Below are 21591 nucleotides of genomic sequence, written 5' to 3' on the forward strand. Positions count from 1 at the left end.
TTGTCAGATTAATTAAGCAGTTACCCCTCCCTTGAAACCTTTTCTCTCACATCACCATGATCATGGTTACAGACTATTTACTTACAAATTTTAAAACATCTCCCTTGGTGAACTTAAAAATTGCATCTCCAGCCTTCAACTGCAATACTTCAGTCACTTAAAACAGACAGCAGAAATAAGAAATTTGTGTAGTTTCATACTTCATCTTGAATGCTATAAAAACTCCTGTTTGTTCTCCTTAGTCCTAACAGACACAAGCATCCAGTTGCATGTCAAGCAGCAGCCCTGGATAACGAAACAAGCTCTGACATTGGAGCAAGAGAGAGGCAGCAGCGTTGGGGTTTTGGTGCTGCAGGATAAACTCTGAGGTCCACAGGGAAATCTAAATGGTGTATTTTTCTGTTTACCTTCAGGTGACAATGTCCAAATGCTGCAACACATCACTGAACGTCTGTTACAAAAACTCCTGTCACGAGGAATAAAAATGGATGGATGAATAATGGTCAGGCTGGACCTTCTGCCTCCTGCCAGCAGGATTGAGCAGAGATTTAAAAAACAGCTTGTAAGCAATATGCAGCCAATCTAGACCTATATAATCAGACCTAGAATCATCAACATTACACAGACATCAACTTATCACTGAATAGAGATAAGGGAGTTGCTGGTGTTTCTCAAAGGACCTGGCTGCGTCGACTGAAGTCAGTGAAAGCATTACTTGTTTCACAATCCCTTTTTCCAACTAAATTCACTGACAGCACTGAATAGGCTATTTTTTCCTTTTTAAAAACTTGCATTCTGATTTAATTGAAGAAATATGATTAAGTCTACCCTTCTCCATGCAGAAAAAGAATGTTTCACAATAGGATACACTGTAAAATATTTTGAATGTTTTCTTCCTGTAAGGCACTACCATTTATGAACGGGATTTTTGTTTTGATCCAAATGAGTAACAAAAAGCAAATACATCTTAACAGATGAAGGAACAGGATTTCCCTTTTTTATTTTCATTCACTGCCACCTCTTTCTGCATCTTCCTGCAAGATCAACATTTCATTATTTCCATCAACTGCAAAGCAAGGACAATTCAAACATGTGCAAACAGAGATTAACATGCTGGGTACAGTGGGTCACCCATCCTGAAAGGCAGAGCTTTACCTACATTGTCCATATTTGTCTCCAGGGTATAAGAAGTGTGGCTTCAAGGGGAGGGAAGGGAGGGAGTAAGGGAGGGATGCTCAGCATTAGATGCCAGTTTCCTGAAGAGAAGTCACCGTTCATGATAAAGTCATCTGCAAAAGCTGTGTAGTCAAGAAACCTTTCATTTGTCTCTTATGTAATATACTCCACATCAGCAATCATTTCTATCCAAATGGATATATCAAATCAAATGTTGTGGCAGCAGAATTGCTCTCTGATGAAGCACCCTGATAATTTAAAAAAAGACAAGAGGCATCTATGTAAAGCATCTGGTGCTACCACGATTCTTTCAGTGCTTCTTCCAGAAGGAAGACTCCCCTGAAAATTATTTCATTCATTTTCTTAAACTGAACTTCGTGCAACCCTTTCAGGTTACTTTGAAGCAAAATGTTGAATCAATCCACATTTTAAAATGCCTCAGAAAGAAGAAAAATCCCAGCAGTAAATCCACCTAATTAAGTGGGGGTGTAACTAGCCCATAGCTATTATCACTTCTCAGCTTAATATTTTTAAACACACTGTATGTGGAGCAGGCAGTAAGCTCTCCTCATTATTTCTCAAATGAAGCTGAGTAGATCTAACCCAAATTATGGCAAGATAAATCAGACAACTTAAGTGATGAAAATTGTGCTTTTCCCTCTGCTTTAGGGACACTTCTGGCTCATCTGTCCTCTGATCAAGGTGAGCCTGATAAAGCTGAAAATTACACTGTGTGACTGGATTGTATGAGATTATCTTTCCCCTGAGAAGTGATTTATTTTAGTAACTATTAATGAATAAGAAACTTTCTGCTCCAACACGCTGCTCTTCTTATGTGGGCATGGTTCCTTATTGCTTTGAGTGAGAGATCACATAAAAGAAATGGGGAATCTGAGTGGCTACATCTTCTTCATGGTTCAAAGACAATTTTGTGTTTTAAGATAGACCTTCAGGGACCACCAGTTCCATAAAAAGTGAAAATTAACGTCATCAGTTTGTGGGTTTAACTGCAAAAGTCACTGGCATATCTTCCACTTTTTGAGTGTGAGGAAAGTCCAGTTTTGGTTTTGAGGGATCTTGCTTTGTAGAATTTGGGGCTTCTCGACCTTCAGCCAATTCCAGGAGACGTTGCATGTTAAGTCTGAAAATAAGGCGAGGATCTGGTCCAGAAAGAGATGGGCAATTGCAGCTCTCTCTTATTTTAAGAGCCTGTGAACACATAGGAAAACAAATCAAGCTCATTCAAATAGGAAAAACAAGAAAGCTTTCAGTCAGTGACTTTGGCTTTCCAGTCAGGTTTGCATTTGCACATTAGTTATTGTAATAATGAGCCTGAATTGTTACTGAACAACTTCTCAACAGAAACCAAGAACTCCTGTTACACAGAGTAGCAATATGGTAAAACAATGAGAAAAATGAAGAGTGAAATTACTTTCTCACACTGTGATCTCCAAGGATGGATACTCTAAAGGTACAACATAATTAGACAGGAAGTTCTCCAATGTTTTGTGTGATATTTGTCCACATCAGTACCTTTTAATTTACATTCACATGTAAATGAAAGTTTTTGTAGACCTTTCAGGCTACTTTGAAGAAAAATGTTGAATCAATCCATATTCCAAAATGCCTCAGAAAGAAGAAAAATCCCAGCAGGAAATCCACTTAATTAAGTGGGGGTGTATCCAGCCCACAGGCTATTACTGCGTCTCAGCTTCATATTATTATATTTATATTTACATTCAAATGTAAATGAAAATGACTGCATCAAGAAAAAAAGGGCTCTGAATAATTTACTTCCTCAGATATGTTCTATTATTGAAGTAACTATACTTAGATGTCTGGCTCAAAAAAGGAGGGAAAATCTCCAATAACGTAATGGACTTTTAACTGTTTGGCACAGAGATCCAGCTGGTTCATCCACTATAGTTAAAGTGCAGTTACACAAGTGATCTTATCTCCAAGAAGCATTTGGATGCACAGCTTCCAAGTGTTATGAGAAAATAATGTCTCTTGAATGTAACAATTTCTCTGGATAAAAGATGAGCAGTAAGAAACCAAACTTTAAGTTAGTCCTGCTCACTGAGTAAGTGCCATTGCTTCCATTTTACAGATAAGTAGGGGCACAAAGGAGCCAGGGAATCTCCCAGAGAACCAAAATTCATTAGGACAAGCACATTCCCCCCAGATCATCCTGTCTTGTTGGCAATCCAAAAAAGGTATGACAGTGGATGAATCTCATGTCTCAAAGGCACTGTGGAGAAATTGATACCAACCTGTACAAAGTCAGCTGTTTTAAAGGCTGCTTAAGTTGTGTTCACTGTCACAGAGCTCAACATACCTTAAATGCACCACACAAACTGGCAGCTCCTTGTGTGTTTGGCACACAATAAGCTGATGCTTTGCAAGCAGCTGTGCACAGAACTACTGGTATCCATGATCCTCCTACAACTCGTTTAAACTAATTAAGAAAAGTAGATCCTTTGTATCATATAGCAAAATATTACATGTAGAACTTTAGAGGGTTCTACATCACTGAGAACTACTTTTTCGAGATCTGCAAAATGAAACACCAAGACCAAAACAAGTCTGATGGTTGCCATTAATCAATGGTCACTGTGGTATGGTCACATTTGTTCAATATTATCTGTCTTGGCCTCAACTAACAGCATAAACCACAGGCAGATTTACATCCAGCTCTGTTTTTAATCCTTTCATGCGAAGACCAGTTGAAATGTACATTTTATTCCATTTTATTCTCAACCATGGATTCTTGAAAAGCAATGGCCAGACCTGTCCTGAGTTGTAGCCAGGTGCCTCCTGGCCAGTACTTGGGACTGTCAGCAGAAAACACACATTGATTAATTTGTTCTAGATGGATTTGTGAGGAGGAAGAAAATAACACAGTTTTCAAAGCAGTCCTAGCATTGCACTACAGACAGAGCAGAATTTTTTATAATCTGCTTTATATCCACCAGCTTTGTCTGAAACAGCAAATCAAATATTCTAGTACAGCTCTGCATAAGCATTTGCCCATCATTCTGAAACACTTTGATATTCTTCCACAGGAGGCACTGGAAACATCTTACTACAGCAGATTTTAAAATAGAAGAGCAGAGCTTCTGAACTGATTTTTCTTTGTATAAGGAGGTTCCAAAACATATTCCTTCCCTAACTTTACTACAGTGAACTGATAGGGTTTGCTGTAAATGGCTAGAAACAAACAGAATTTAAAATTAACAAATGGTTTTGGAAAAAGACACACTCCAAAAATGTAGCAAGAGTTTCTCCAGTTGTTTCTTGCTGAAATGTAAAATTCAAATCACTGGATACAAAAGTCTGGATTAGGCATGCAAATATTGTTCCTGTCTAAGTCTTAAAAAATATGAATAAAGCTTTCACAGCTTGTTTTTCTACAGCATGATCGTCCATGTAGTCACCAAATGTAACTGTACTGCTGAACACTCTTCTGCCTCAGTGACCTGTTAATTTCCAAACTGACATTTATGACAAACCAAGAGTTTTCTTTTGTTCTCTTCTAGAACATAAGCTGCTGCAAGACTGCATTAATGTCAAGCAGTGTTATTCAAGGCAAATGGGAATATAAAGATTTAGGCTGTATCCTGGAAAAGGCAACATAATCCTCTTTTAAACTAATTTAGCAATTTTGTATCTCTGGGTTTTCCTGGCTATACAGTGCCTGACCTATTTCCATGGTTTCCCTCACCTAAAGTCCCAACAGCAAAGATAAAAACCAGTACTTCAGGTGAACATTTTTACCCTGTGGAGGTCTGAGTTCTTGCTAGATATAAAGCTGTGCAAGGGGCTAGAAGGCAGCTATTCAACACCATCACCTCACATGCCACAGAAAAAACTGCAGCTATGGAAAGAAAAGCCATGTTAACTTGTCACCTCCCTACTCAGGACAGCTGCAACTACACATTGCAGTGAGAGCAGCCCACCTGCCTTATTGGTTCAGGAGATCCCAAATAAAACATCCCAACTCCTGCTTGTAAGTAACAAAGGTGAAGCTGTTTTTCTTATCAATACAATCACAGTCCTTTCCTGCAATATTTGGGAGCAGAGAAGGCAGAAGAATTAGGGAGGTCTCCCTTATCCTATCACCTTCATGTAAAGGCTACCAGCTTCTGTACAAATACAGAAATAAGTGATTTTTAGCTCCCAGTGTTAATCCTTAACACTGTCACAGACACCAGGCTACCTGCTGGGTCTCAAGCCCTTACAGTCTTAATGAAGTAGCAGTAAAAAGATGATTAAAGGAATTGATAGACTTTCCTGGATAGAGAAGAAAAGCAGCTTATATATGATGTTAATACTTCCAATCTTCCACTGATGTTGGCACAGAAAAGAAAAATTGTGACAAAATATTTAATAACTTTATGGGGAGGATGGAAATGCAGGCCAGTGGTTTTATTCTTGTTTCCACATTGATAGGGTTTAATTAACATATTCTAGTACTAGAATTATCTGAAGTAATGTTCACATCATAAGCAAAGGGCAAATTTACCAACCCACCTTTGAAAAGGAAGCAAAATAACTGTATCTCCCATACCAAAAGGCAGCAGACTGAGGAAAAGCATTAGCTACACAATAATTTATAAAAATAATAAGCAGCCAATGTGGATTTGACAAGAATAGGTGTTGTCAAAGTAAATGAATTACCTTTTCTTGACACGTTAACTCACCTAGTGAACAAGACAAGCAGTGCAGTTGATATATCCCAACTTATTATTAGTCTCTAAATGATCTCACCTTGGCATTTCCACAAGAAAGTGGAAACAGGAGTTATAGTGAATCAAAAATGGAATCTGAACCAACAACATGATGCTAAAAAAGCAAATGTCACATCAAGATGAATTTTTGCATCACAGGCAAGGCTCAGTAGATAACTTTCTGCTTTATTCAGTTTAGCTGAGGCTTCCACTGAGTACAGAGCTGCATTTGAACAGCACACCAGGAAACAGACACTGTAGCAAGTCAGAGAACATGAAAATAAAACATTGAGATGAACTAGAAGATCCTGTAGCTTCTCTTTGGCACTATACTCCCAGAATCTCTCTCTCCAGAACAGTGATCATCTTCTCCCCTACTACAAAATTATTTTAAGATTTCTTTTTCTGAAAATGAAATGCATCTCTCCATCTCCCATGTAGGAATTCTAAGAGATTTCAGTTTCCTATTTAAGAATGTACTCTGTTTTCCTGGTTTACAATCCAAACATTTCCCTGTCTGAGAGGAAAATACTTTCAAAACACAGTAAATCTTCTTCATTTGCTTTATTTCATTTCCAGGACAGCACCACTTGGTAACTGCTTATAGCTCTCTTGTTCACTGATTGCTCAGTGTGGCTGTAGCTTCCAACTTGCTCAGAAAATCGGATGCAAGATCTTAAACACTCATTTGATTTACTCCCAATCTTTTAATTACTTGAAAGGGTATAGTCCCCTAAAGTGTGTAAAGTGTGATAGTCCTGCTTTAATTTACATTTCTTGACACTGTTCAGTCACCTCACTGAGATGTGACATTTCATTACGTGAAGAAAAATTCTCACTTTATGTGACTGCATCTTATTGTGAACCCACTTCAAAGTCTGCAGAGAAACATTCATGTGGCCTGAGAAGTCCAAAAGCTTGTCCCAGTTTGTCCCATCTCTAGAAGCTGGTCTAATGAGTGATGTTGTATTGTCCTGAAAACCATTTCAGCTCCAAAACCAGCAGCACATGAAACCAATGGCCATGATGGATCTGGCACGGAGTCTTAAGAAGTACCAGTTTCTTCACAGAGAGATACTAGAGATAAAAAGGCCTTTTTTGATAATCTGGCTTCTCTCCCTGGGCTCTATCTAATGGCAATTAATATATGGTAAACATCCTGTTCTAAAAAGCTCAAAGTATGTGAACAATGAAACAAAGAGGGGCTGATATTGAGCAGCAATAAAACCCTGGGATTCCCTTTCCATGCCTGAAATGCAGCCTGAAGGCAGCAGCTCCCACAAGAAGGGGAGTCAATGCCTCAGACAAGAAGCCTCTGACAGCACCTCTACACACTTTCTTTCATCTTTATTCCACTTTTGTAGTGCCAACCTCACTTATCTTGTGAACTTGCTAAAAACAGGATTTCTCATTTGACACCAAAGAATGTTTAAGGTAAAAGGCAAACGAAAACATCTTCCCCCTCAATTATCTTTTGGAAGATCTTCCTGGCCTCCAGGGCTCTTGGAAGTGAGAGTAGCTATAAAAAGACGAGGTTTGCTCCACCTGCTAAACTACGAGAGATGAGACAGAAATAACAGTTCTACACAGTTGCTCAGTTATTTAACTTATTTGCTCAGGCCTGGGGTAGAACATAAGAACTAATTTATTTCATTACCTCTTTATAAGCCAGTCAACAACTGTATGAAAATAAATGATCCCGAACCCTTTATGTTCAATCTAGCCAAAACTGAGGCTCCACAACAAGATTCATTTTCTATTCAGCTGCTCTAATGTGTTAGAAAATCCATCAAAAACATTCTCCCAGCCTGCTTTTGCAAACTATAGGCTTTGTGTATATTAATTTAAAATATCCAGTCTAGCCACTCTCCAGCCTCCTACCCCTAATGCTGACTTTGATTTATGCCATCATTTAGAATATTTACTGTATTCATTCTCATCAAAGGATTCATGAAACTCTTTTTCTCTCCTTTGAAGTCAGCAAACACCTCAACATTTTAGTGCTCCCTCTGCCAATAAATCTTCAAGTGTCTTTACAGTTTGGAACTGAGAATGACTTAAAGTGACAGAGAGTTTTATAAAAAACAAAGAAGAAATTACTAGTTGGTTATAAAAAAGAGTATTTCCAAACACAGTTTAGCTTGCTGAAAAACGGTGTTGCAGTGAAGTGTTTTAACACTCTCTTTTATTTTTTATTTGCTACAAAAGCAAAAGAAGTCAAGACAATTTAGGGATCCAACTAAAAACCTACCTTTCCAAAATGGCAAAAAGATAGAAGGAGTGGATGAGACCTGTAGCACTGTCACATCTATACCAAAAGGCCATTCAAAAGCAAAAATATTCCACTTTGATGAGAAATCAGGAAAAAAACCCCAAACCACAACTTACAATATAATTACATTTTACCTGTGCTATCTTACTTTTTCCTCATTTAATAAAACCTTTAAGGCTGAAAGCTTTGCAATGGAGAATTTATGTAAAGATGAAGAGAAAGATAAGCATGGTGCTATCAGAGTAAATTGTGAATCAATACCAAAGCAGCTAATTAATTCATTAATATCAACCTACTTCTGGCAACTGTTGTAAGAGGAAGAGACCCTTCCCTGAGCCCTGCTCACCTCTGGGATGAGGCGGTCCAAGTGCTCAGCTCTGTTTTCATGGGAAGGGTGTGTGGAGAGCCACTCAGGCAGCTTGGGCTGCCCCTCGATGGCTTCTGCCAATTCCATCTGCTGCCAAAAGACGCTGCTGGCTCTGACATCCACGCAAGCCTGAAAGCAGAAGGGAAATGGAACCACCACTGTGTGTTTAAAGTAATAAATACACAATCTAATGGATATTGAATTACGAAAGACATCTTAAGTTTTAAGTCTCTGAAGTCTGCTTAGATGGTCCTCCCACCTGACAGGAAAAAGCTGTTCCAAAATATCTAAAAGCAACAAAAAACTCATGCAGACAGACACTGGATCTATTCCTTTTAACATCTGTGTGACTCCACTGATCTTAAAAAATTTACACCTGAATTAATAAAATTCAGGAGGAAGAAAAAGTTTACAATTTCTGGCATATACTTGCTCTTCTTTATAAAAAAAGCTCAGCTGCGAATTTGAAGTTATATTTACTAGAACAAATTGACCATCTCCATAGATTTAGGCAAATTTACAGAAAAAAGCTGAGAGTCAAAAATACAAGGTGATAATAATTCTTACTTATGTATACTTAAAAATTTACTGGAAATGCTTTTCTGTAAGCGATTACATGGCCTTTCATGGGTGATCTGTGGAATCCATGACACATTAAAACAGTAATTCTGCAGAATTTCTGACTCTCTTCAAGAAGTATATATTTAACCATAGAAAGTCATAGAACAGTAATTTTTAGAATTGCTTTTGTGTATCACCACAGACTTCTCTATTTTTACATTTAAGTGAAGGAGAAAAATACATAAGATTTCTTACACTGACTTTCATTTGCTAAGAAAAAAAAAGAGAGAAGTAGTCAGAAGATAAGAAAATTACTTCTTCCCATTCCCCATCCCGGGAATAGATGTGGTGCCTTATCCTTTGAATTTATTTAATAAAATTATTATTATGAAAAGGTTATCTGCACAAGCAGAGAAATGCTCATGTCACTTCACTTATTTTTTTCTTGTACAGCCCTACTTTTTCAGTATTAGAAAGCAGTGAGCACAAACACAGCAATTACATTTTTTTCAAGGATTGTGTTATTCCTTTAGACAATTTCATATTACAAATGCAGTTTTAATCCCAGAATGAAAATTAATTTTAAAAACCTTTCCTTGAAGAAACATTAATAATTATTAAAAGGCAATTTTGCTTATGAAATATTAACACTAGATGGTGCTGCTCTCACTGGTATCTGACAACTGGGTCTATTGCACTTAACCAGGAATCAAAGAGTCAGTTCAGTTTCCTCAATATACAATTACATTCCTGAGGGGGAAAAAAGAAAGGAACTGAAAAAATAAATGATGAAAAAAATGCTGAGTAGCTTCTGACTCAATTTTTGTCTTGCTTTACATTGCATTGTTGTTATGGCTGTATTTAGCTTAAATCTTTAAATCTTTACTGTAATTAAATCCTACCTACGGAAGATCACTATTTAGCATTCTCCTTTTTATAAATACATGGGGGTTTCTTCTAATAGCAATAAACTACACAAACAGTAGACTGTGCAGGTAATGCACTTTACACACTTCAATCTTATTACACACAATCAGCCAGAATGACTCTGTCTGTCCCTAAAAACTATTGTATTTCCCACCACTTCATAAATCTTCATATCTTCAAAAATTTACAGTTTACCTCCATATGAAGTATGAAACTCCCTCTGATTGTAACAGAACCTGAAAAAAGTCTGGTACTTATTGTTTTGCTAATTTTATTTTTATTGCTAATAAAACCAATCAGCTGTAGTTACCTTTGCTGCAAACTGAAGTCCCACTTTATCAGCTTCAGCCTCCAGGGTTCTGCTGTAGGGTCTATCAAACATGAACTGCAAAGAAACACATCAAAGCTCTGTTTCTTGGTTTGGAATGTGTACAAATACAGAGACTTGTAGCTGTCTTTTAACCTTCTCATAAGTACTGGGGTTTATCTATCATGCTCACATTGCAAGTGATCAGTATTAATTTTCTTAATGTAATCTTTAATTCCATTATATGTAACTCATTGATCCTGTATTCAGTTGACATTAATTCAAATTAGACATATTTTTACAGACCTTCTCAGCAGCCAATCTCATTTTGCAGCAACTGAAAGCTCAATATCAACTTTACCTCAGAATTTTTACACATCACTCTTTTATTGACATTAAGATTTTTGTTGCAGCAACTGTATGTAAAAAATTCCATTGGTTCCCTAAACTTTTATGATGCCTTTAAGCCTGGTATCATCTATTTCATATGGCAAACTGCCCACGATAAGGAATGTAGCCATTAGTATTTTCATGCAGAAATTACTCCTTTGCCATGATTATCCCTAATACAAGCTGCAAATTGCCCTTCAGAAATCAAACCAGAAGACATAAAGCTAAACCAAACTCCTCTCCCATTTTTTAGAGCATTAACACACACTAAGAGACAGCGGTGGTTTTCTCAAATGTAATTCATGTACATTTGGGCAGCCTTGCCCTAGTCTGTCATGTTACAGTAAATGCAAATCAGGACTTGTTTAAACAGCCTGCTCCTGTAGAGATAAGGAACCTGTCACAACATCCTGGTTTAGTCATCCATTAGGAAATATGAACTGAAGAATGGCAATGTGCAAGGTTAGAGAAGAGAGAAACGTTTATCAGCTCAAAAAGGTTTTATCAGCTCTTTATCTGGCTATAGAAATATGTCCTCCTTAAAAGTTTCACGGAAAAAAACCACCAAAAACCAAACAACAAACCACAAAAGAGTTTGAAATGAAGAGCACCAAAGAAGTGGTACAATCCCTTGAATATATAAAGATTATTAGAAAGATAACTGTAACTTTATGCTTCTTTCCAAAGAAATAGTGTTGAGGTTTTTTTTTACTCGGGCAAAAATAGAAGCCAACTAAAACTGATCCTCGAACAGTTTTTTAAAGCCAAACATGCTGGTTTATTTAGAAGTAAGCAGAGATGAGGTCACTTTCAAAATTCTTAGTTTCCATACAGACCTTAAACATTGCAATTATAAATATGTTTTTTAATCCTCTGATGATAAAGTAATTCCTTGAAGTGGAACATATATTTTTATTGCCTTGAAAAGTGTTCCAGGTCGGTTGGTGTACATATATTCACTAAGCAGCAAAGAAACTCCTGGATATTAGTCTGTCATATATTCCTGAAGCAGTATTTCTCAGTTAGCCAGATAAACTATTTGATTAATTATTAAACATTTTTTAGACAGGGACATGAAACTGGTAACATACAAGAGTCCTGAGGCATTTAACATGCAATGGTATTCATCTGCTACTGAAAAATGAAATGGTTTACAAAAATCTTTTGTGAATGTGCTAAAATGAAAAATTAGAACTTCAAACACTGACCTAAAATCATTGTCAGAAATTAGTCATGAAAAAAGAAGACAGATTTGATTTTCCAAATCAATTACCAGAGCTGACAGTGTATGCTAAAGAAAAGTGATTTCCAGGTATATGCTGACTACCCAAAATCACCAGTTTTCACCTGAAAGACAAATCTTATGGTGTGAGGTGGACAAGAAAGGAGTATGAAGTACTGCATCCATGCATACTGGGGTGTGGGACGTGAGTAAAACTCAGAGTCACGCTTCGTGTTATTCCAAGAATAACTCCTAGGCTTTAGTTCCCATATAAAATAACTGCTGCTCTATAACAAAGCCAATATGCTTCAGTCCAGAAGTACATGTTTAAAGAACAACCCCAAATAAATGTCATAAGAAAAGTTAACAATTTATTAAGGGAAGAAAATCCATTGGCTTTGGGGGAAAAAGCAAACTGGAGATCACATAACCAAAGGCCTACAAAGAATCACTGGGAAACACTTAGAGTCAATAATAAAAAATACACAATAGTCAGCAGGTCAAAAAGTCAAGCCTCTAAGGACATAAGAGAAAAACAAATATTGAAACAGAAGCAAGTACCACAACGTAGCTTAAATACCCTTTCACAGACTGGGATGCTAAAGCTTTAAAAGGCAAAATACAGCTATGGAAGAAGAGGAAGAGAAACATCCTGAGAAAATGTGCAGAACGATTCACTTTCACATAAGCACAACAGGCAAATTTTGAATGGAGAAAACAGACACTGAACTCCTGGGTGACTAAAAAAACTGAATTTTCTATTCAGCTTCTTTTGTCTACGGGATGAAAGCTTTGCAAGTATTAATCACATCGACATTACTGAAGTTTGATCAGCCTTTTAAACCAGGACAGTATCCCAGAGATGATGTTTCCTTTGCACAGGACTAGGAGCTTAAACCCCGACTCCCTTTCCAATCTAAAGCACAACTCCAATCCATGATGCCAAAATACCCATTCTCTGTGGAGAGGAAAAGAGATGCTGACAGGGAGTTGAATCTTGCTGTCTAAATTATGAGCAGTCTCAGGATTCATTCACACTTTGTTTTTGCCAAATTCAGCTCTTCAAAATGCTGGCTAGCATTCATCAATGTATTGGTTTCTTAGCTACTTGTGCAAATATCCAAGCTCTTTAGAGATAATTTATGTTCAGAATCCACACATCTACCCATTAGCATAAGAACTACCAAAACAGATTGGTTATGTTTAATTTCATGTTTTTGAGGAACTCGGGGAAATCTCAGGAAAAGCATCAAGTCAAAGAAACCAAAGAGCTTTTTCACTTTAATTCAGATTCCAGGAGGAAAGGGCCTCCCCTTTTCCTCCACCAATAAGACAAGTGGGTCACAGCAAGTGAAAGTGGAAAAAACCAAACTGTTTATTATCACACAAACAAAACAGGGTAGAACAGGATAAAAAAAACCAAACCCAACAAACCTCAAAATACAACAAATTCCCAGGGAGGGAACAGACACACGGGCTTGGACCAGCCGGGGCCACCCCCGCAGGCTCCCCGGATTGGCAAGGAGGGAAGCGAGGCAGCGAGGCAAGGGGAAGGGAAGGGCAAAAAGAACAAGAAAAACCAAGAGAACCTTTTTCCAGCTAGCCAGAACACAAACCCAAAGAGCAGCACAGCGCTCCCGGGGCACTCCCTGCCGAGCCCCTGGAGCCCTTGGGCTGAGCCGTTCAGCGGCCCCTGGGTCCGAGGCTCCGGCCCCGGGGGCACCTTAAAGGCACAGCGGCCTTGGGCACTGAGCGGAGGGTTAAGGAATAAAGCGGCTTCGGAGCATCGCCCCAGGACACTCAGGAAAAGCATCAAGCCAAAGAAACCAAAGAGCTCTTTCATTTTAATTCAGATTCCAGTTTTCTGATCTAAGCAAATTTCTATTTAAAAAAAAAAAACAACACTTTTGAAAAAAATAAATGGATCAGTAACTGTCCACAGAGTAAATTAAACTGCTGAAGGAAACTGGGAGCAGAAAGCCTCTGAATTTCACTTTGCTGAAGTATTTTCTGGCTGAAAAGGTTATTTTAGTAACTTGTACTATAGCATACTTTATATAAAGTGTGTTTAGATTCTCAATTTTTTTAATCTCGGAAACCATTCTTACCACTAACAATATAGTTTAAAAATTCCATATATTTTATTTGGTTTAGGAACAATTTAACAACTATTTAAAATAAAAACATGGCATTTTACCATCTACAACTTTAAAGGGCAAGTTACCTTTCTAAAAGACAATCATCTGTCTTAACTGGCAAGCAGATTCCTGCATCCTGTGCAACTAAATCCAGTCATTTAGGGAAACCTAAAATTCTTCAACATGACAAATGAAAATGAGCATCAACTAAAGCAGATTCAGATTTATAAAAACATATCTCGTTCCATAACAGACTCAAATATCAATTTTTGCTTACATTTCTCCTCTTGCCTTCATTTCTCCTCTTGCCTTTTCTCCCAAACCTACTATTTAGGGTAGCAAAAGATTTAAAATGTCTTTCCAAGGAACTCAGGAAGGACAATACAAAATGTCAGTCAGTCTTACCTCCTGCAACTTGCTCTGAATCCACTGGCCAACAACTGCCAAACTATCACGAGGACAGATGGCCCAAATCATAGTGAGAAAGATGAGTGAGAGAAAATCCAGTAAGTGAACCAGGCTGGCTTTCTCTGCCTGCAAACAGAAATTGCCCATTTTCATTCCTTACTGTCTGACATTTCTTCAGAATATAACAGAATTTGGAAACACTTTAAAAATCACTGATTGTTTTTTTCTCCTATGCAGCCACAGGAACAGGGCATGCACAACTTTCCCTGCTTGTACCAAAAATAAAATAAAATCCACTAGGATATAAGGTACTTTCAGGCCAGAATTCACATAAGCTGCATAAATACAGGTGGAACAAATACATTCTGCCCATCAGCTTCTCTGAGAGATTCAAAGCTTGAGGTAGGATGGTGACAACATGCAGAAAAAAGTTACTTAGTAAAAAGGCCATGAAACACTTCAGTGTGAATGAAAAAATCTATAAAAATACCTTCTTTACATTAATTTGAAAAGAGATAAGACATCACTGAGACAGGATCACTAATAGGATAAGGGGACAGTACACATAATATATTTATCTTTTATTTCCTGCTGCTTTCCTTTAAATTCAGAATCTAAGAGATTGCTCTGTTTTCCAGAGCTCTATTTGACATCACAACAAATTGATCAGAGCATTTACGAGCAGCATCATGCAATACTTCTCTTTGTGCCAGTCAGGTAACACAGATTCCATACAAACAAGATAAGCTCTTTTTTATTATCAGAAATATTTTTTAGAAGTTTAAAGAGTTGGTTGGCTCAACTGAGCCCAAGAAACCATGATGTGAACTGTTGCTCACCCAAAATCATACAAGAACCAAGCTCCAGGTGCTATTAAAATTTGACACTCTAAAACTGTGTGCTACAATAATAACAGTATGATGTATTTTAAGATACTTTTTTGAAGTGTATCCACTCCTGCAGGTATTAACAATTACAGGAGTAACAGAGTTGCTGAGTACCTCCAGTTCTTTATGTCTGTGCTGTAAGAGAGGGATCTGCAGACCAAGTTCTAAATGACTCTTGAAAGTGAGCCATAATCCACCTGTACAGCTGTGAAAAAAACCCCTGGCAGCCGTTGTGTTAACAGGGACTACCACAGGTCTTCTGACAGTTATTAAGTGCTACACGAATAATAAGGATCTACTGTAGCAGACTACTCATTTCAAACTCAATTTTGCATTAATTAGATAGAGTCACACTGAAAGCTTGGTTGGTAATGATAGGGAAAATCATAATTAGAGTAATTAGAATTAATAATTTAAGAATATTAGACAGCTTTCTTTAAAGACTTACTGCATGTTCCAGCACAGCGTGAGCTATTTCATGTCCTAAAATAAACGACAGCTGATGAATATCAGAAACTGCATCCAGCAACCCAGTAAAAACAAACACTTGACCATTCTGTAAACGAAGAGAATAAAAATTAAGTGGGAGATACATCAAGTGCTGTTTCAATATTATTAATTTTTTGCGTGGTGTACAACTTACTGGAAGCACAAAAGCATTTACAGCTGGTTCATCCACCACGTGGATAACCCACTTGAGAGCTGACACTTGGGGGACGTCCTTGTTACTTTCAGACAAATGCCCAACAATTGTCTCCACAACCTGGTAGCCTGCATCTGTCTCAGGTAACATTTGACTTTTAAATAGCTCCATCCACTGAAAAAAAAAAATTCATTGATTGTAATTTTTAAGGTGGACAAATTTATACAAAACATGTAATTTGAAAATATCCTTGTACCTTTCCTGTTCTTATCTCGTGTCTCTGACAGACAGGAAATGGATACACTTGGATATGGTTTATCAAGTTTTACTTTACAACAGGAAGTCACAGAACTCAAAATTACAGGGACTAGTTCAATGGACAAGAAACAGTTAGGAATGTTTGCTCCATGCAAGTCATGTGCTTTTTAATTTTTATGTGCCCCAAATGGAAAGGGAATTCTTAAAAAGGATGGGGACAAGAGAAAGGAATAACAGATGGGGGCGGCTCTGCAGGGTTCTGGGCATGAAGTTCAAAACTCATCAAGGACACTACAAGGCTTGTTTGCCCATCTCATTAATAAGACTATCTCAAAAGCAACAGTTTTTGAGTACTTTCAATTTTTACCTAAAATCTTACCATATCATATTCCATCTCTGACAGTTCCTTAAAATGCTCTTTGCCAAACACCATGAGTCGAGTGCGCCCAGTGATGGGTGTCTCCTCCAAGTGGGTAAAATAAAACATGACAAATACAACTCCTAAGCTGCTGACACCCAGCAGGATCTTCCATTTGTTTTTTCTTGCACTTTCTTTAAAGAGTTCCCGTTTATCAGGAGGAAGTGCCTTCCACCATTTTCTTATGCTCCTGTAAGATACAAACAGCGTTAACTTAGGACATAGTTAAAAAGGAATTTGTTACTGTCTGTCCTTGCTCTATGCTCTATTACAGTCTCATCTCATGTAGGAGCTTATGGGAGGTTATCCTGTAATTGGCTTCCACTCCACTCCATTTCGTCCCTCCCACAGCAGAAGAAGGAATGCCCCTTAGTGTCTTGGTTCATCTCCCTCTACCACATGTAAATGAAAAGAAAAGAGCAAAAGATACATCTAACACCTCTGATAATGGAAAAAAAACACCTCTTGTTGAGCAAACTGTCAGCCAAACAACACTACAAACACACCTGCCATCCTCACCCCACTCACATTTTGCATGATGGGTCTTGCACTGAGAGGAAAGTAACACAGTATTTTACCTGCCAAGAATGATGGCAAATAATTTCTGAGCTGGCTTCACAATAATCCAGAAAAGAGGAACTGGTGCAGCCTGAAGTGATGGTGATGTGTGAAAAGACCTGATGATCTGAATGTTCCAAGCAGGAAAGTGATGTGGGAGTTGCCCTACAGAACTGATCTGGAGGGATGGGATCGTCTTCCCCAGCGGCTGAGAAGACTGAGAGCAAAACTTTCCTGAACTATGGTGTGCATTCCTGTACACTTCTGCATTTGGGACATCCAAAAGACATCTCAGTCCTCTACCAGCGAAGTTTCTATAGGAGTCAGGGTTCCCAGTCAAAAACCAGTTCCTAGCATTTCCACTCAAATCCAACCTTTGGCATCCAGCTCTGTCGACCTGAGTTCGGCACCATCCTGTGTAAGACCTAGAGAGATTATTGCACTTCCCCTGTTTGCACAAAGAAGCCAAAGGAGAGAAAACACAGTTCCTGCCTGGCAGCTTCAGACCACAGATGACATTCATAACTTCTTTGGTTGGTTACCCTGAAACAAAGAAAAAAAAAAGAATAGCAGACTTCTATTAAGAAGCCCACCCAAACAGGAAACTGCATCGTTATTTCATTTTCCCCAAACAGATACTGTGTATTTGTTTGCCAACAGCTGTGTTGCACAAAAAATGGTCACAGTCACAACTGCATCCGGTTACAGTTTTAAGACACCAATCTGCTTCCGACTGTGAAAGACATCAGTATCTTGCATCACTGAGAATAAAAAGGTTTGATTTCTTTTTTTTCCTTTCACTTTTATTACCACCAGACCAGAGTGACTGCAGGTGTCCCTGTGGGTCATCACCTTTCCACGCCGGGCTTCTGCCCACCGGTGCCATTCCTATACATGAGGAAAACCAGGATCTGTGAGCACGTTGCTCGTACTTTGCTCCCAGCCTAGAAACAAAACGCAGCGAAACCAAGCGTACGCCAGCCGGGAGCCTCTGGCTCACAGACATGGAAATGCCTTGGCACGGACAAGACCCGGGCCCTCCCACCCGCGGGGCCCCGCCGCTGTCATTTTCACCCTCTTGCTCCGATCGCGGCCTCTGCTTCCCCTCCACCCCCGCCACCCTCGGGGAGAACCGCGATTATCGTGACATGGGCTGATGTGAGGAGCCGAGGAATGAAGGAGACGAGTCACTCTGATGCGTCCGCCCGGGTAATGGCGGGCGGGGAGGAGGGCGACAGCTCTGGCCGCCTCACAGCTGCACCTCCTAGAGACCGGGAACGACCTCCTCCACCGGGCTCCCCTACTCACCACCGCGGGAGGCGGCGGCGGAGGGGCCGGACGGCGGAGTCGGTGTCGATACGCAGCCGGGGCGGAGAACGGGAGGCGGGACGGGCGAGGCGCCGCTGCAGCGGCTGCCGGGGCCCCGCGTCTCTTCCCTCAGGCGGGGCCGCCGCCGTTCCCGCCGCCGCCGCCGCCGCCGCTCCCCTCAGGCGGCGCCCGCCATTTTGTGGCAGCGCGGGGAGCAGGGGCGCCCCTCATCAGGCGCAGAGCCCGTTCTCCTGAGTGCCTTAACGCTGGCTTTGACCGCGGTGTTTCCGTGTCATCTGGTTGCAAAATGTGGAATATGTCAGGATTATTTTAAGTCAGGGTGTACTTTGATGTAAGATCTTTATATGGTTTCAAGCCTAAATCAGTGGAACAGGCAGCAGCCAGCTTTCCCTAGTCAAAGACATCCGGGAACTAAGAAACTTTAAGGATGTAGCAAATCAAGGTGTTTATGTATATCTGTGAACACATTGCTAACTCGGCTGAATACTCAAAGTTTGTGTACCCTATAGCTGAACTATGATCATTATAATAATAAAAATCATGTCTACGGCTCAAAAAGATCATGTCCAGGTGAAGACCCATCCCCTGAACATGTGTAGAAGTCAGCTGGGGCTATGTAACTTTTATGGAAATTAGTAATCAATCATCAATTAGCAATCAATCAATCATAATAGAGGGGCTGTGCTTGGAAAGTTACTCACTGAATTCCTGTGTGTAAATAATCGTGGGAAAAGTCTGGTGGTCCGCCTTGAGTTGTGGATTCTGAGCACTGGTGCTTGCGCAGGTCTGAAATAAAAAAATACCTCGAGTGTGCAATTATGGCCCTGTTGCACACCAGTAACAATCCCATTTTGTGGGCAACAACCTCATGGCTGAGAGTGGCCCTGAGTCCTGGCAGTTCAGAGGTTCCAGACCTTAAAGCTCCTTCACAGAATGGGTGAGGTCGGAAGGGACTGCTGGAGCTCATCCAGTCCAAGCTCTCCCCTCAAAGTGGGTCCCAAGAGCCCTTAGGAAAATGTCCGGAGCTTTCAGAGTTCCCGCGTGTTATGCCTTGTCTTGTTTGCTGTTCTAGAGAAAAAGTCCTATGAGGAGTGGCTGAGGGAGCTGAGAGGGGCTCAGCCTGAAGAAGAGGAGGCTCAGCTGAGACCTTCTCACTTTTGCAACTCCCTGACAGCAGTTTGAAGCCAGGTGAAGCCAGTCTTTCTCCCAAGTAACAAGTGTCAGGACAAGAGAAAATGACCTCAAGTTGTGCCAGAGGAGGTTCAAGTTGGACATCAAGAAGAATTTCTTCCCAGAAGGGGCTGTTAAACCTTGGAAGGGGCTGCCCATGGAGGTGGTGAGGGTCACCATCCCTGAGGTGTTCAAGGAACAACTGGACATGGCACTCAGTGCTCTGGTCTGGTTGACAAGGTAAGGATTGGTCACAGGTTGGACTCGATGATCTCAGAGGTCTTTTCCAACCTAATTGATTCTGTGATTTTTTAGGGACCTGAAATGTTGAAGTGGTTCCTGCCACCAAAGGGCTGGTGACACTCCCGGGCAGGGAGCAGTCAGCTCTTTTGCCATGGTAGGAGCAGAGGTGATATTTTTCCCAAGAAAACAGCAAGCTGCTAGCCTAATGTATAGCTCTTGTCTTACTCTTCTGGCTGACAAGTGTATCTTGAGTGATGTGATGTGATGTGAAAAACAGGTTATTTGCTGAGGGAGGGTGAGGCTGGGATGTGTGGTAATGACAGGGCAGCCCAGACTGCACATAAGCCCTGGTGCTTTGAATGTAAACAGAGGCCCTGTTGTTGTGGAAGGTAAAGAAACACATATCTTTGCCTTCCAGAGCCACATCCTCTGTGTATGAGCAGAGTCAAGTATTGTTCAGTGTTTGTTCAGGTACTCCTTAGTTCACCTCTTTTTATTGCCAGAGCCCTCTTCTGTGACAGTTCTTAAGCACTGATGTTCATTGACAAGGGAAATATGTGGTGACCGGTTCTTGCAGTCCAGGCCCAAAAGGATCTTTATTTAGTGTTAATCTTATAATTTCCTCTGACACAATTCCTTTAAGACCTGCCCAGGGTCCATTATCATAAGAAGCACAAAATCTGTCAGTAACACTGCATTAATTTTTGTGACTGCTCCAGTCACAAAACCAGTTGAGCTGTAGCAGCAGCAAAGCATTTTGTGTAACCCAAGGTGTGTGTGTGTCCCAGCTGTCAGGAAATGAAGAATGGAGATGAAAGCTCTCATTAATGTCCTTATTAAACTTTGTATTTGCTTGCTTTTCTCGTCTTTATCTAGAATGCTCCATTCCTAAGCCAAGCATTAAGGCTTTCTACCATTTCTTCTGTCATTTTTCCAGCTCGGTGTCTCCACTTTTTACTGAGTATTGAAAACATACTGGTTTGAGGTTTTTTCTTTGCATGTTTATTTTTGTAATTATTTGTTTCTCCAATTGCATTATTTAACTCTGTCTACGTAGAGGGTATAGGAGCTATTCCTGTATTCCTGACTTGGCTAAATTCCTCTTAAAATCAATGGATGTTCTGAGTGTGCAAGGATGGGGCTAAGACTAGTGTTCTATATTCTGCACTTCCAAAGTTTCCCCAAGTATCATTGCTTGCAATTAAAACTTCAAAGCAGACAAGCAGCAAATACAGCACAGGTAATTATAGGATCTATCAAATACCAGCACTAAATATATCTCTGGATGAAAATCTGGTAAACAGTTGAGCAATTGGAAAGTTGTAGAGTGTTTTTTTCCTCTAAATAGATGTGTAGTGGAAAAAACATTCTAACTAGTAATTTATATTATTGCTTCTCTTGAATTTTAATGAAGATGTGTGCCTATAACTTTTTTTTTCCCTGAGGAAATAAAAAAGAGTATTCTGTGGCAAAGAGAGGTAGATTAAGACAGTTTTGTAGCTGAGTTTTTGCTTACAAGCCTGATGTCTTCTACAAAAAAAGACTGTAATTCCCATTTCAGAAGAAGATCAGAAAGCAAGTTTTCAA

At 39.6% G+C, this 21591-nt stretch overlaps 1 protein-coding gene across 4 annotated transcripts; it reads right to left on the minus strand.

Moving 5' to 3' along the window:
- Positions 1-967: 967 nt before the first annotated feature.
- OMA1 (OMA1 zinc metallopeptidase) lies at positions 968-20569 on the minus strand. Of its 4 annotated transcripts, none has more exons than XM_069023530.1 (9): positions 19293-20569; positions 17283-17805; positions 16666-16894; positions 16029-16202; positions 15834-15941; positions 14496-14624; positions 10344-10418; positions 8525-8674; positions 968-2385 (listed from the first exon to the last, which is right to left on the minus strand). In XM_069023530.1, exons 2-9 carry the CDS (start codon positions 17783-17785, stop codon positions 2167-2169), a joined length of 1587 nt encoding a protein of 528 aa, XP_068879631.1. In that variant the 5' UTR covers positions 17786-17805; positions 19293-20569; the 3' UTR covers positions 968-2166. The 4 variants fall into 4 exon arrangements, with proteins under 4 accessions (XP_068879631.1, XP_068879630.1, XP_068879629.1 ...); XM_069023529.1 differs by lacking the exon at positions 19293-20569 and adding an exon at positions 18337-19102; XM_069023528.1 differs by lacking the exon at positions 19293-20569 and adding an exon at positions 18571-19101.
- Between the last annotated feature and the right edge of the window lie 1022 nt (positions 20570-21591).

Source organism: Aphelocoma coerulescens, chromosome 8 (assembly GCF_041296385.1).
Source record: "Aphelocoma coerulescens isolate FSJ_1873_10779 chromosome 8, UR_Acoe_1.0, whole genome shotgun sequence".
Lineage (NCBI taxonomy): Eukaryota > Metazoa > Chordata > Aves > Passeriformes > Corvidae > Aphelocoma > Aphelocoma coerulescens.

Excerpts from the sequence above, each read along its gene's own strand:
- OMA1 (XM_069023530.1), bottom strand. The coding sequence starts at position 17,785 with ATGAATGTCATCTGTGGTCTGAAGCTGCCAGGCAGGAACTGTGTTTTC. Across the intron at positions 14,625-15,833 it reads ACGCTGTGCTGGAACATGCA|GCAGAGAAAGCCAGCCTGGT; the intron begins GTAAGTCTTTAA and ends TTCTGTTTGCAG. Across the intron at positions 2,386-8,524 it reads TGGACCGCCTCATCCCAGAG|GCTCTTAAAATAAGAGAGAG; the intron begins GTGAGCAGGGCT and ends ATGTGTTCACAG.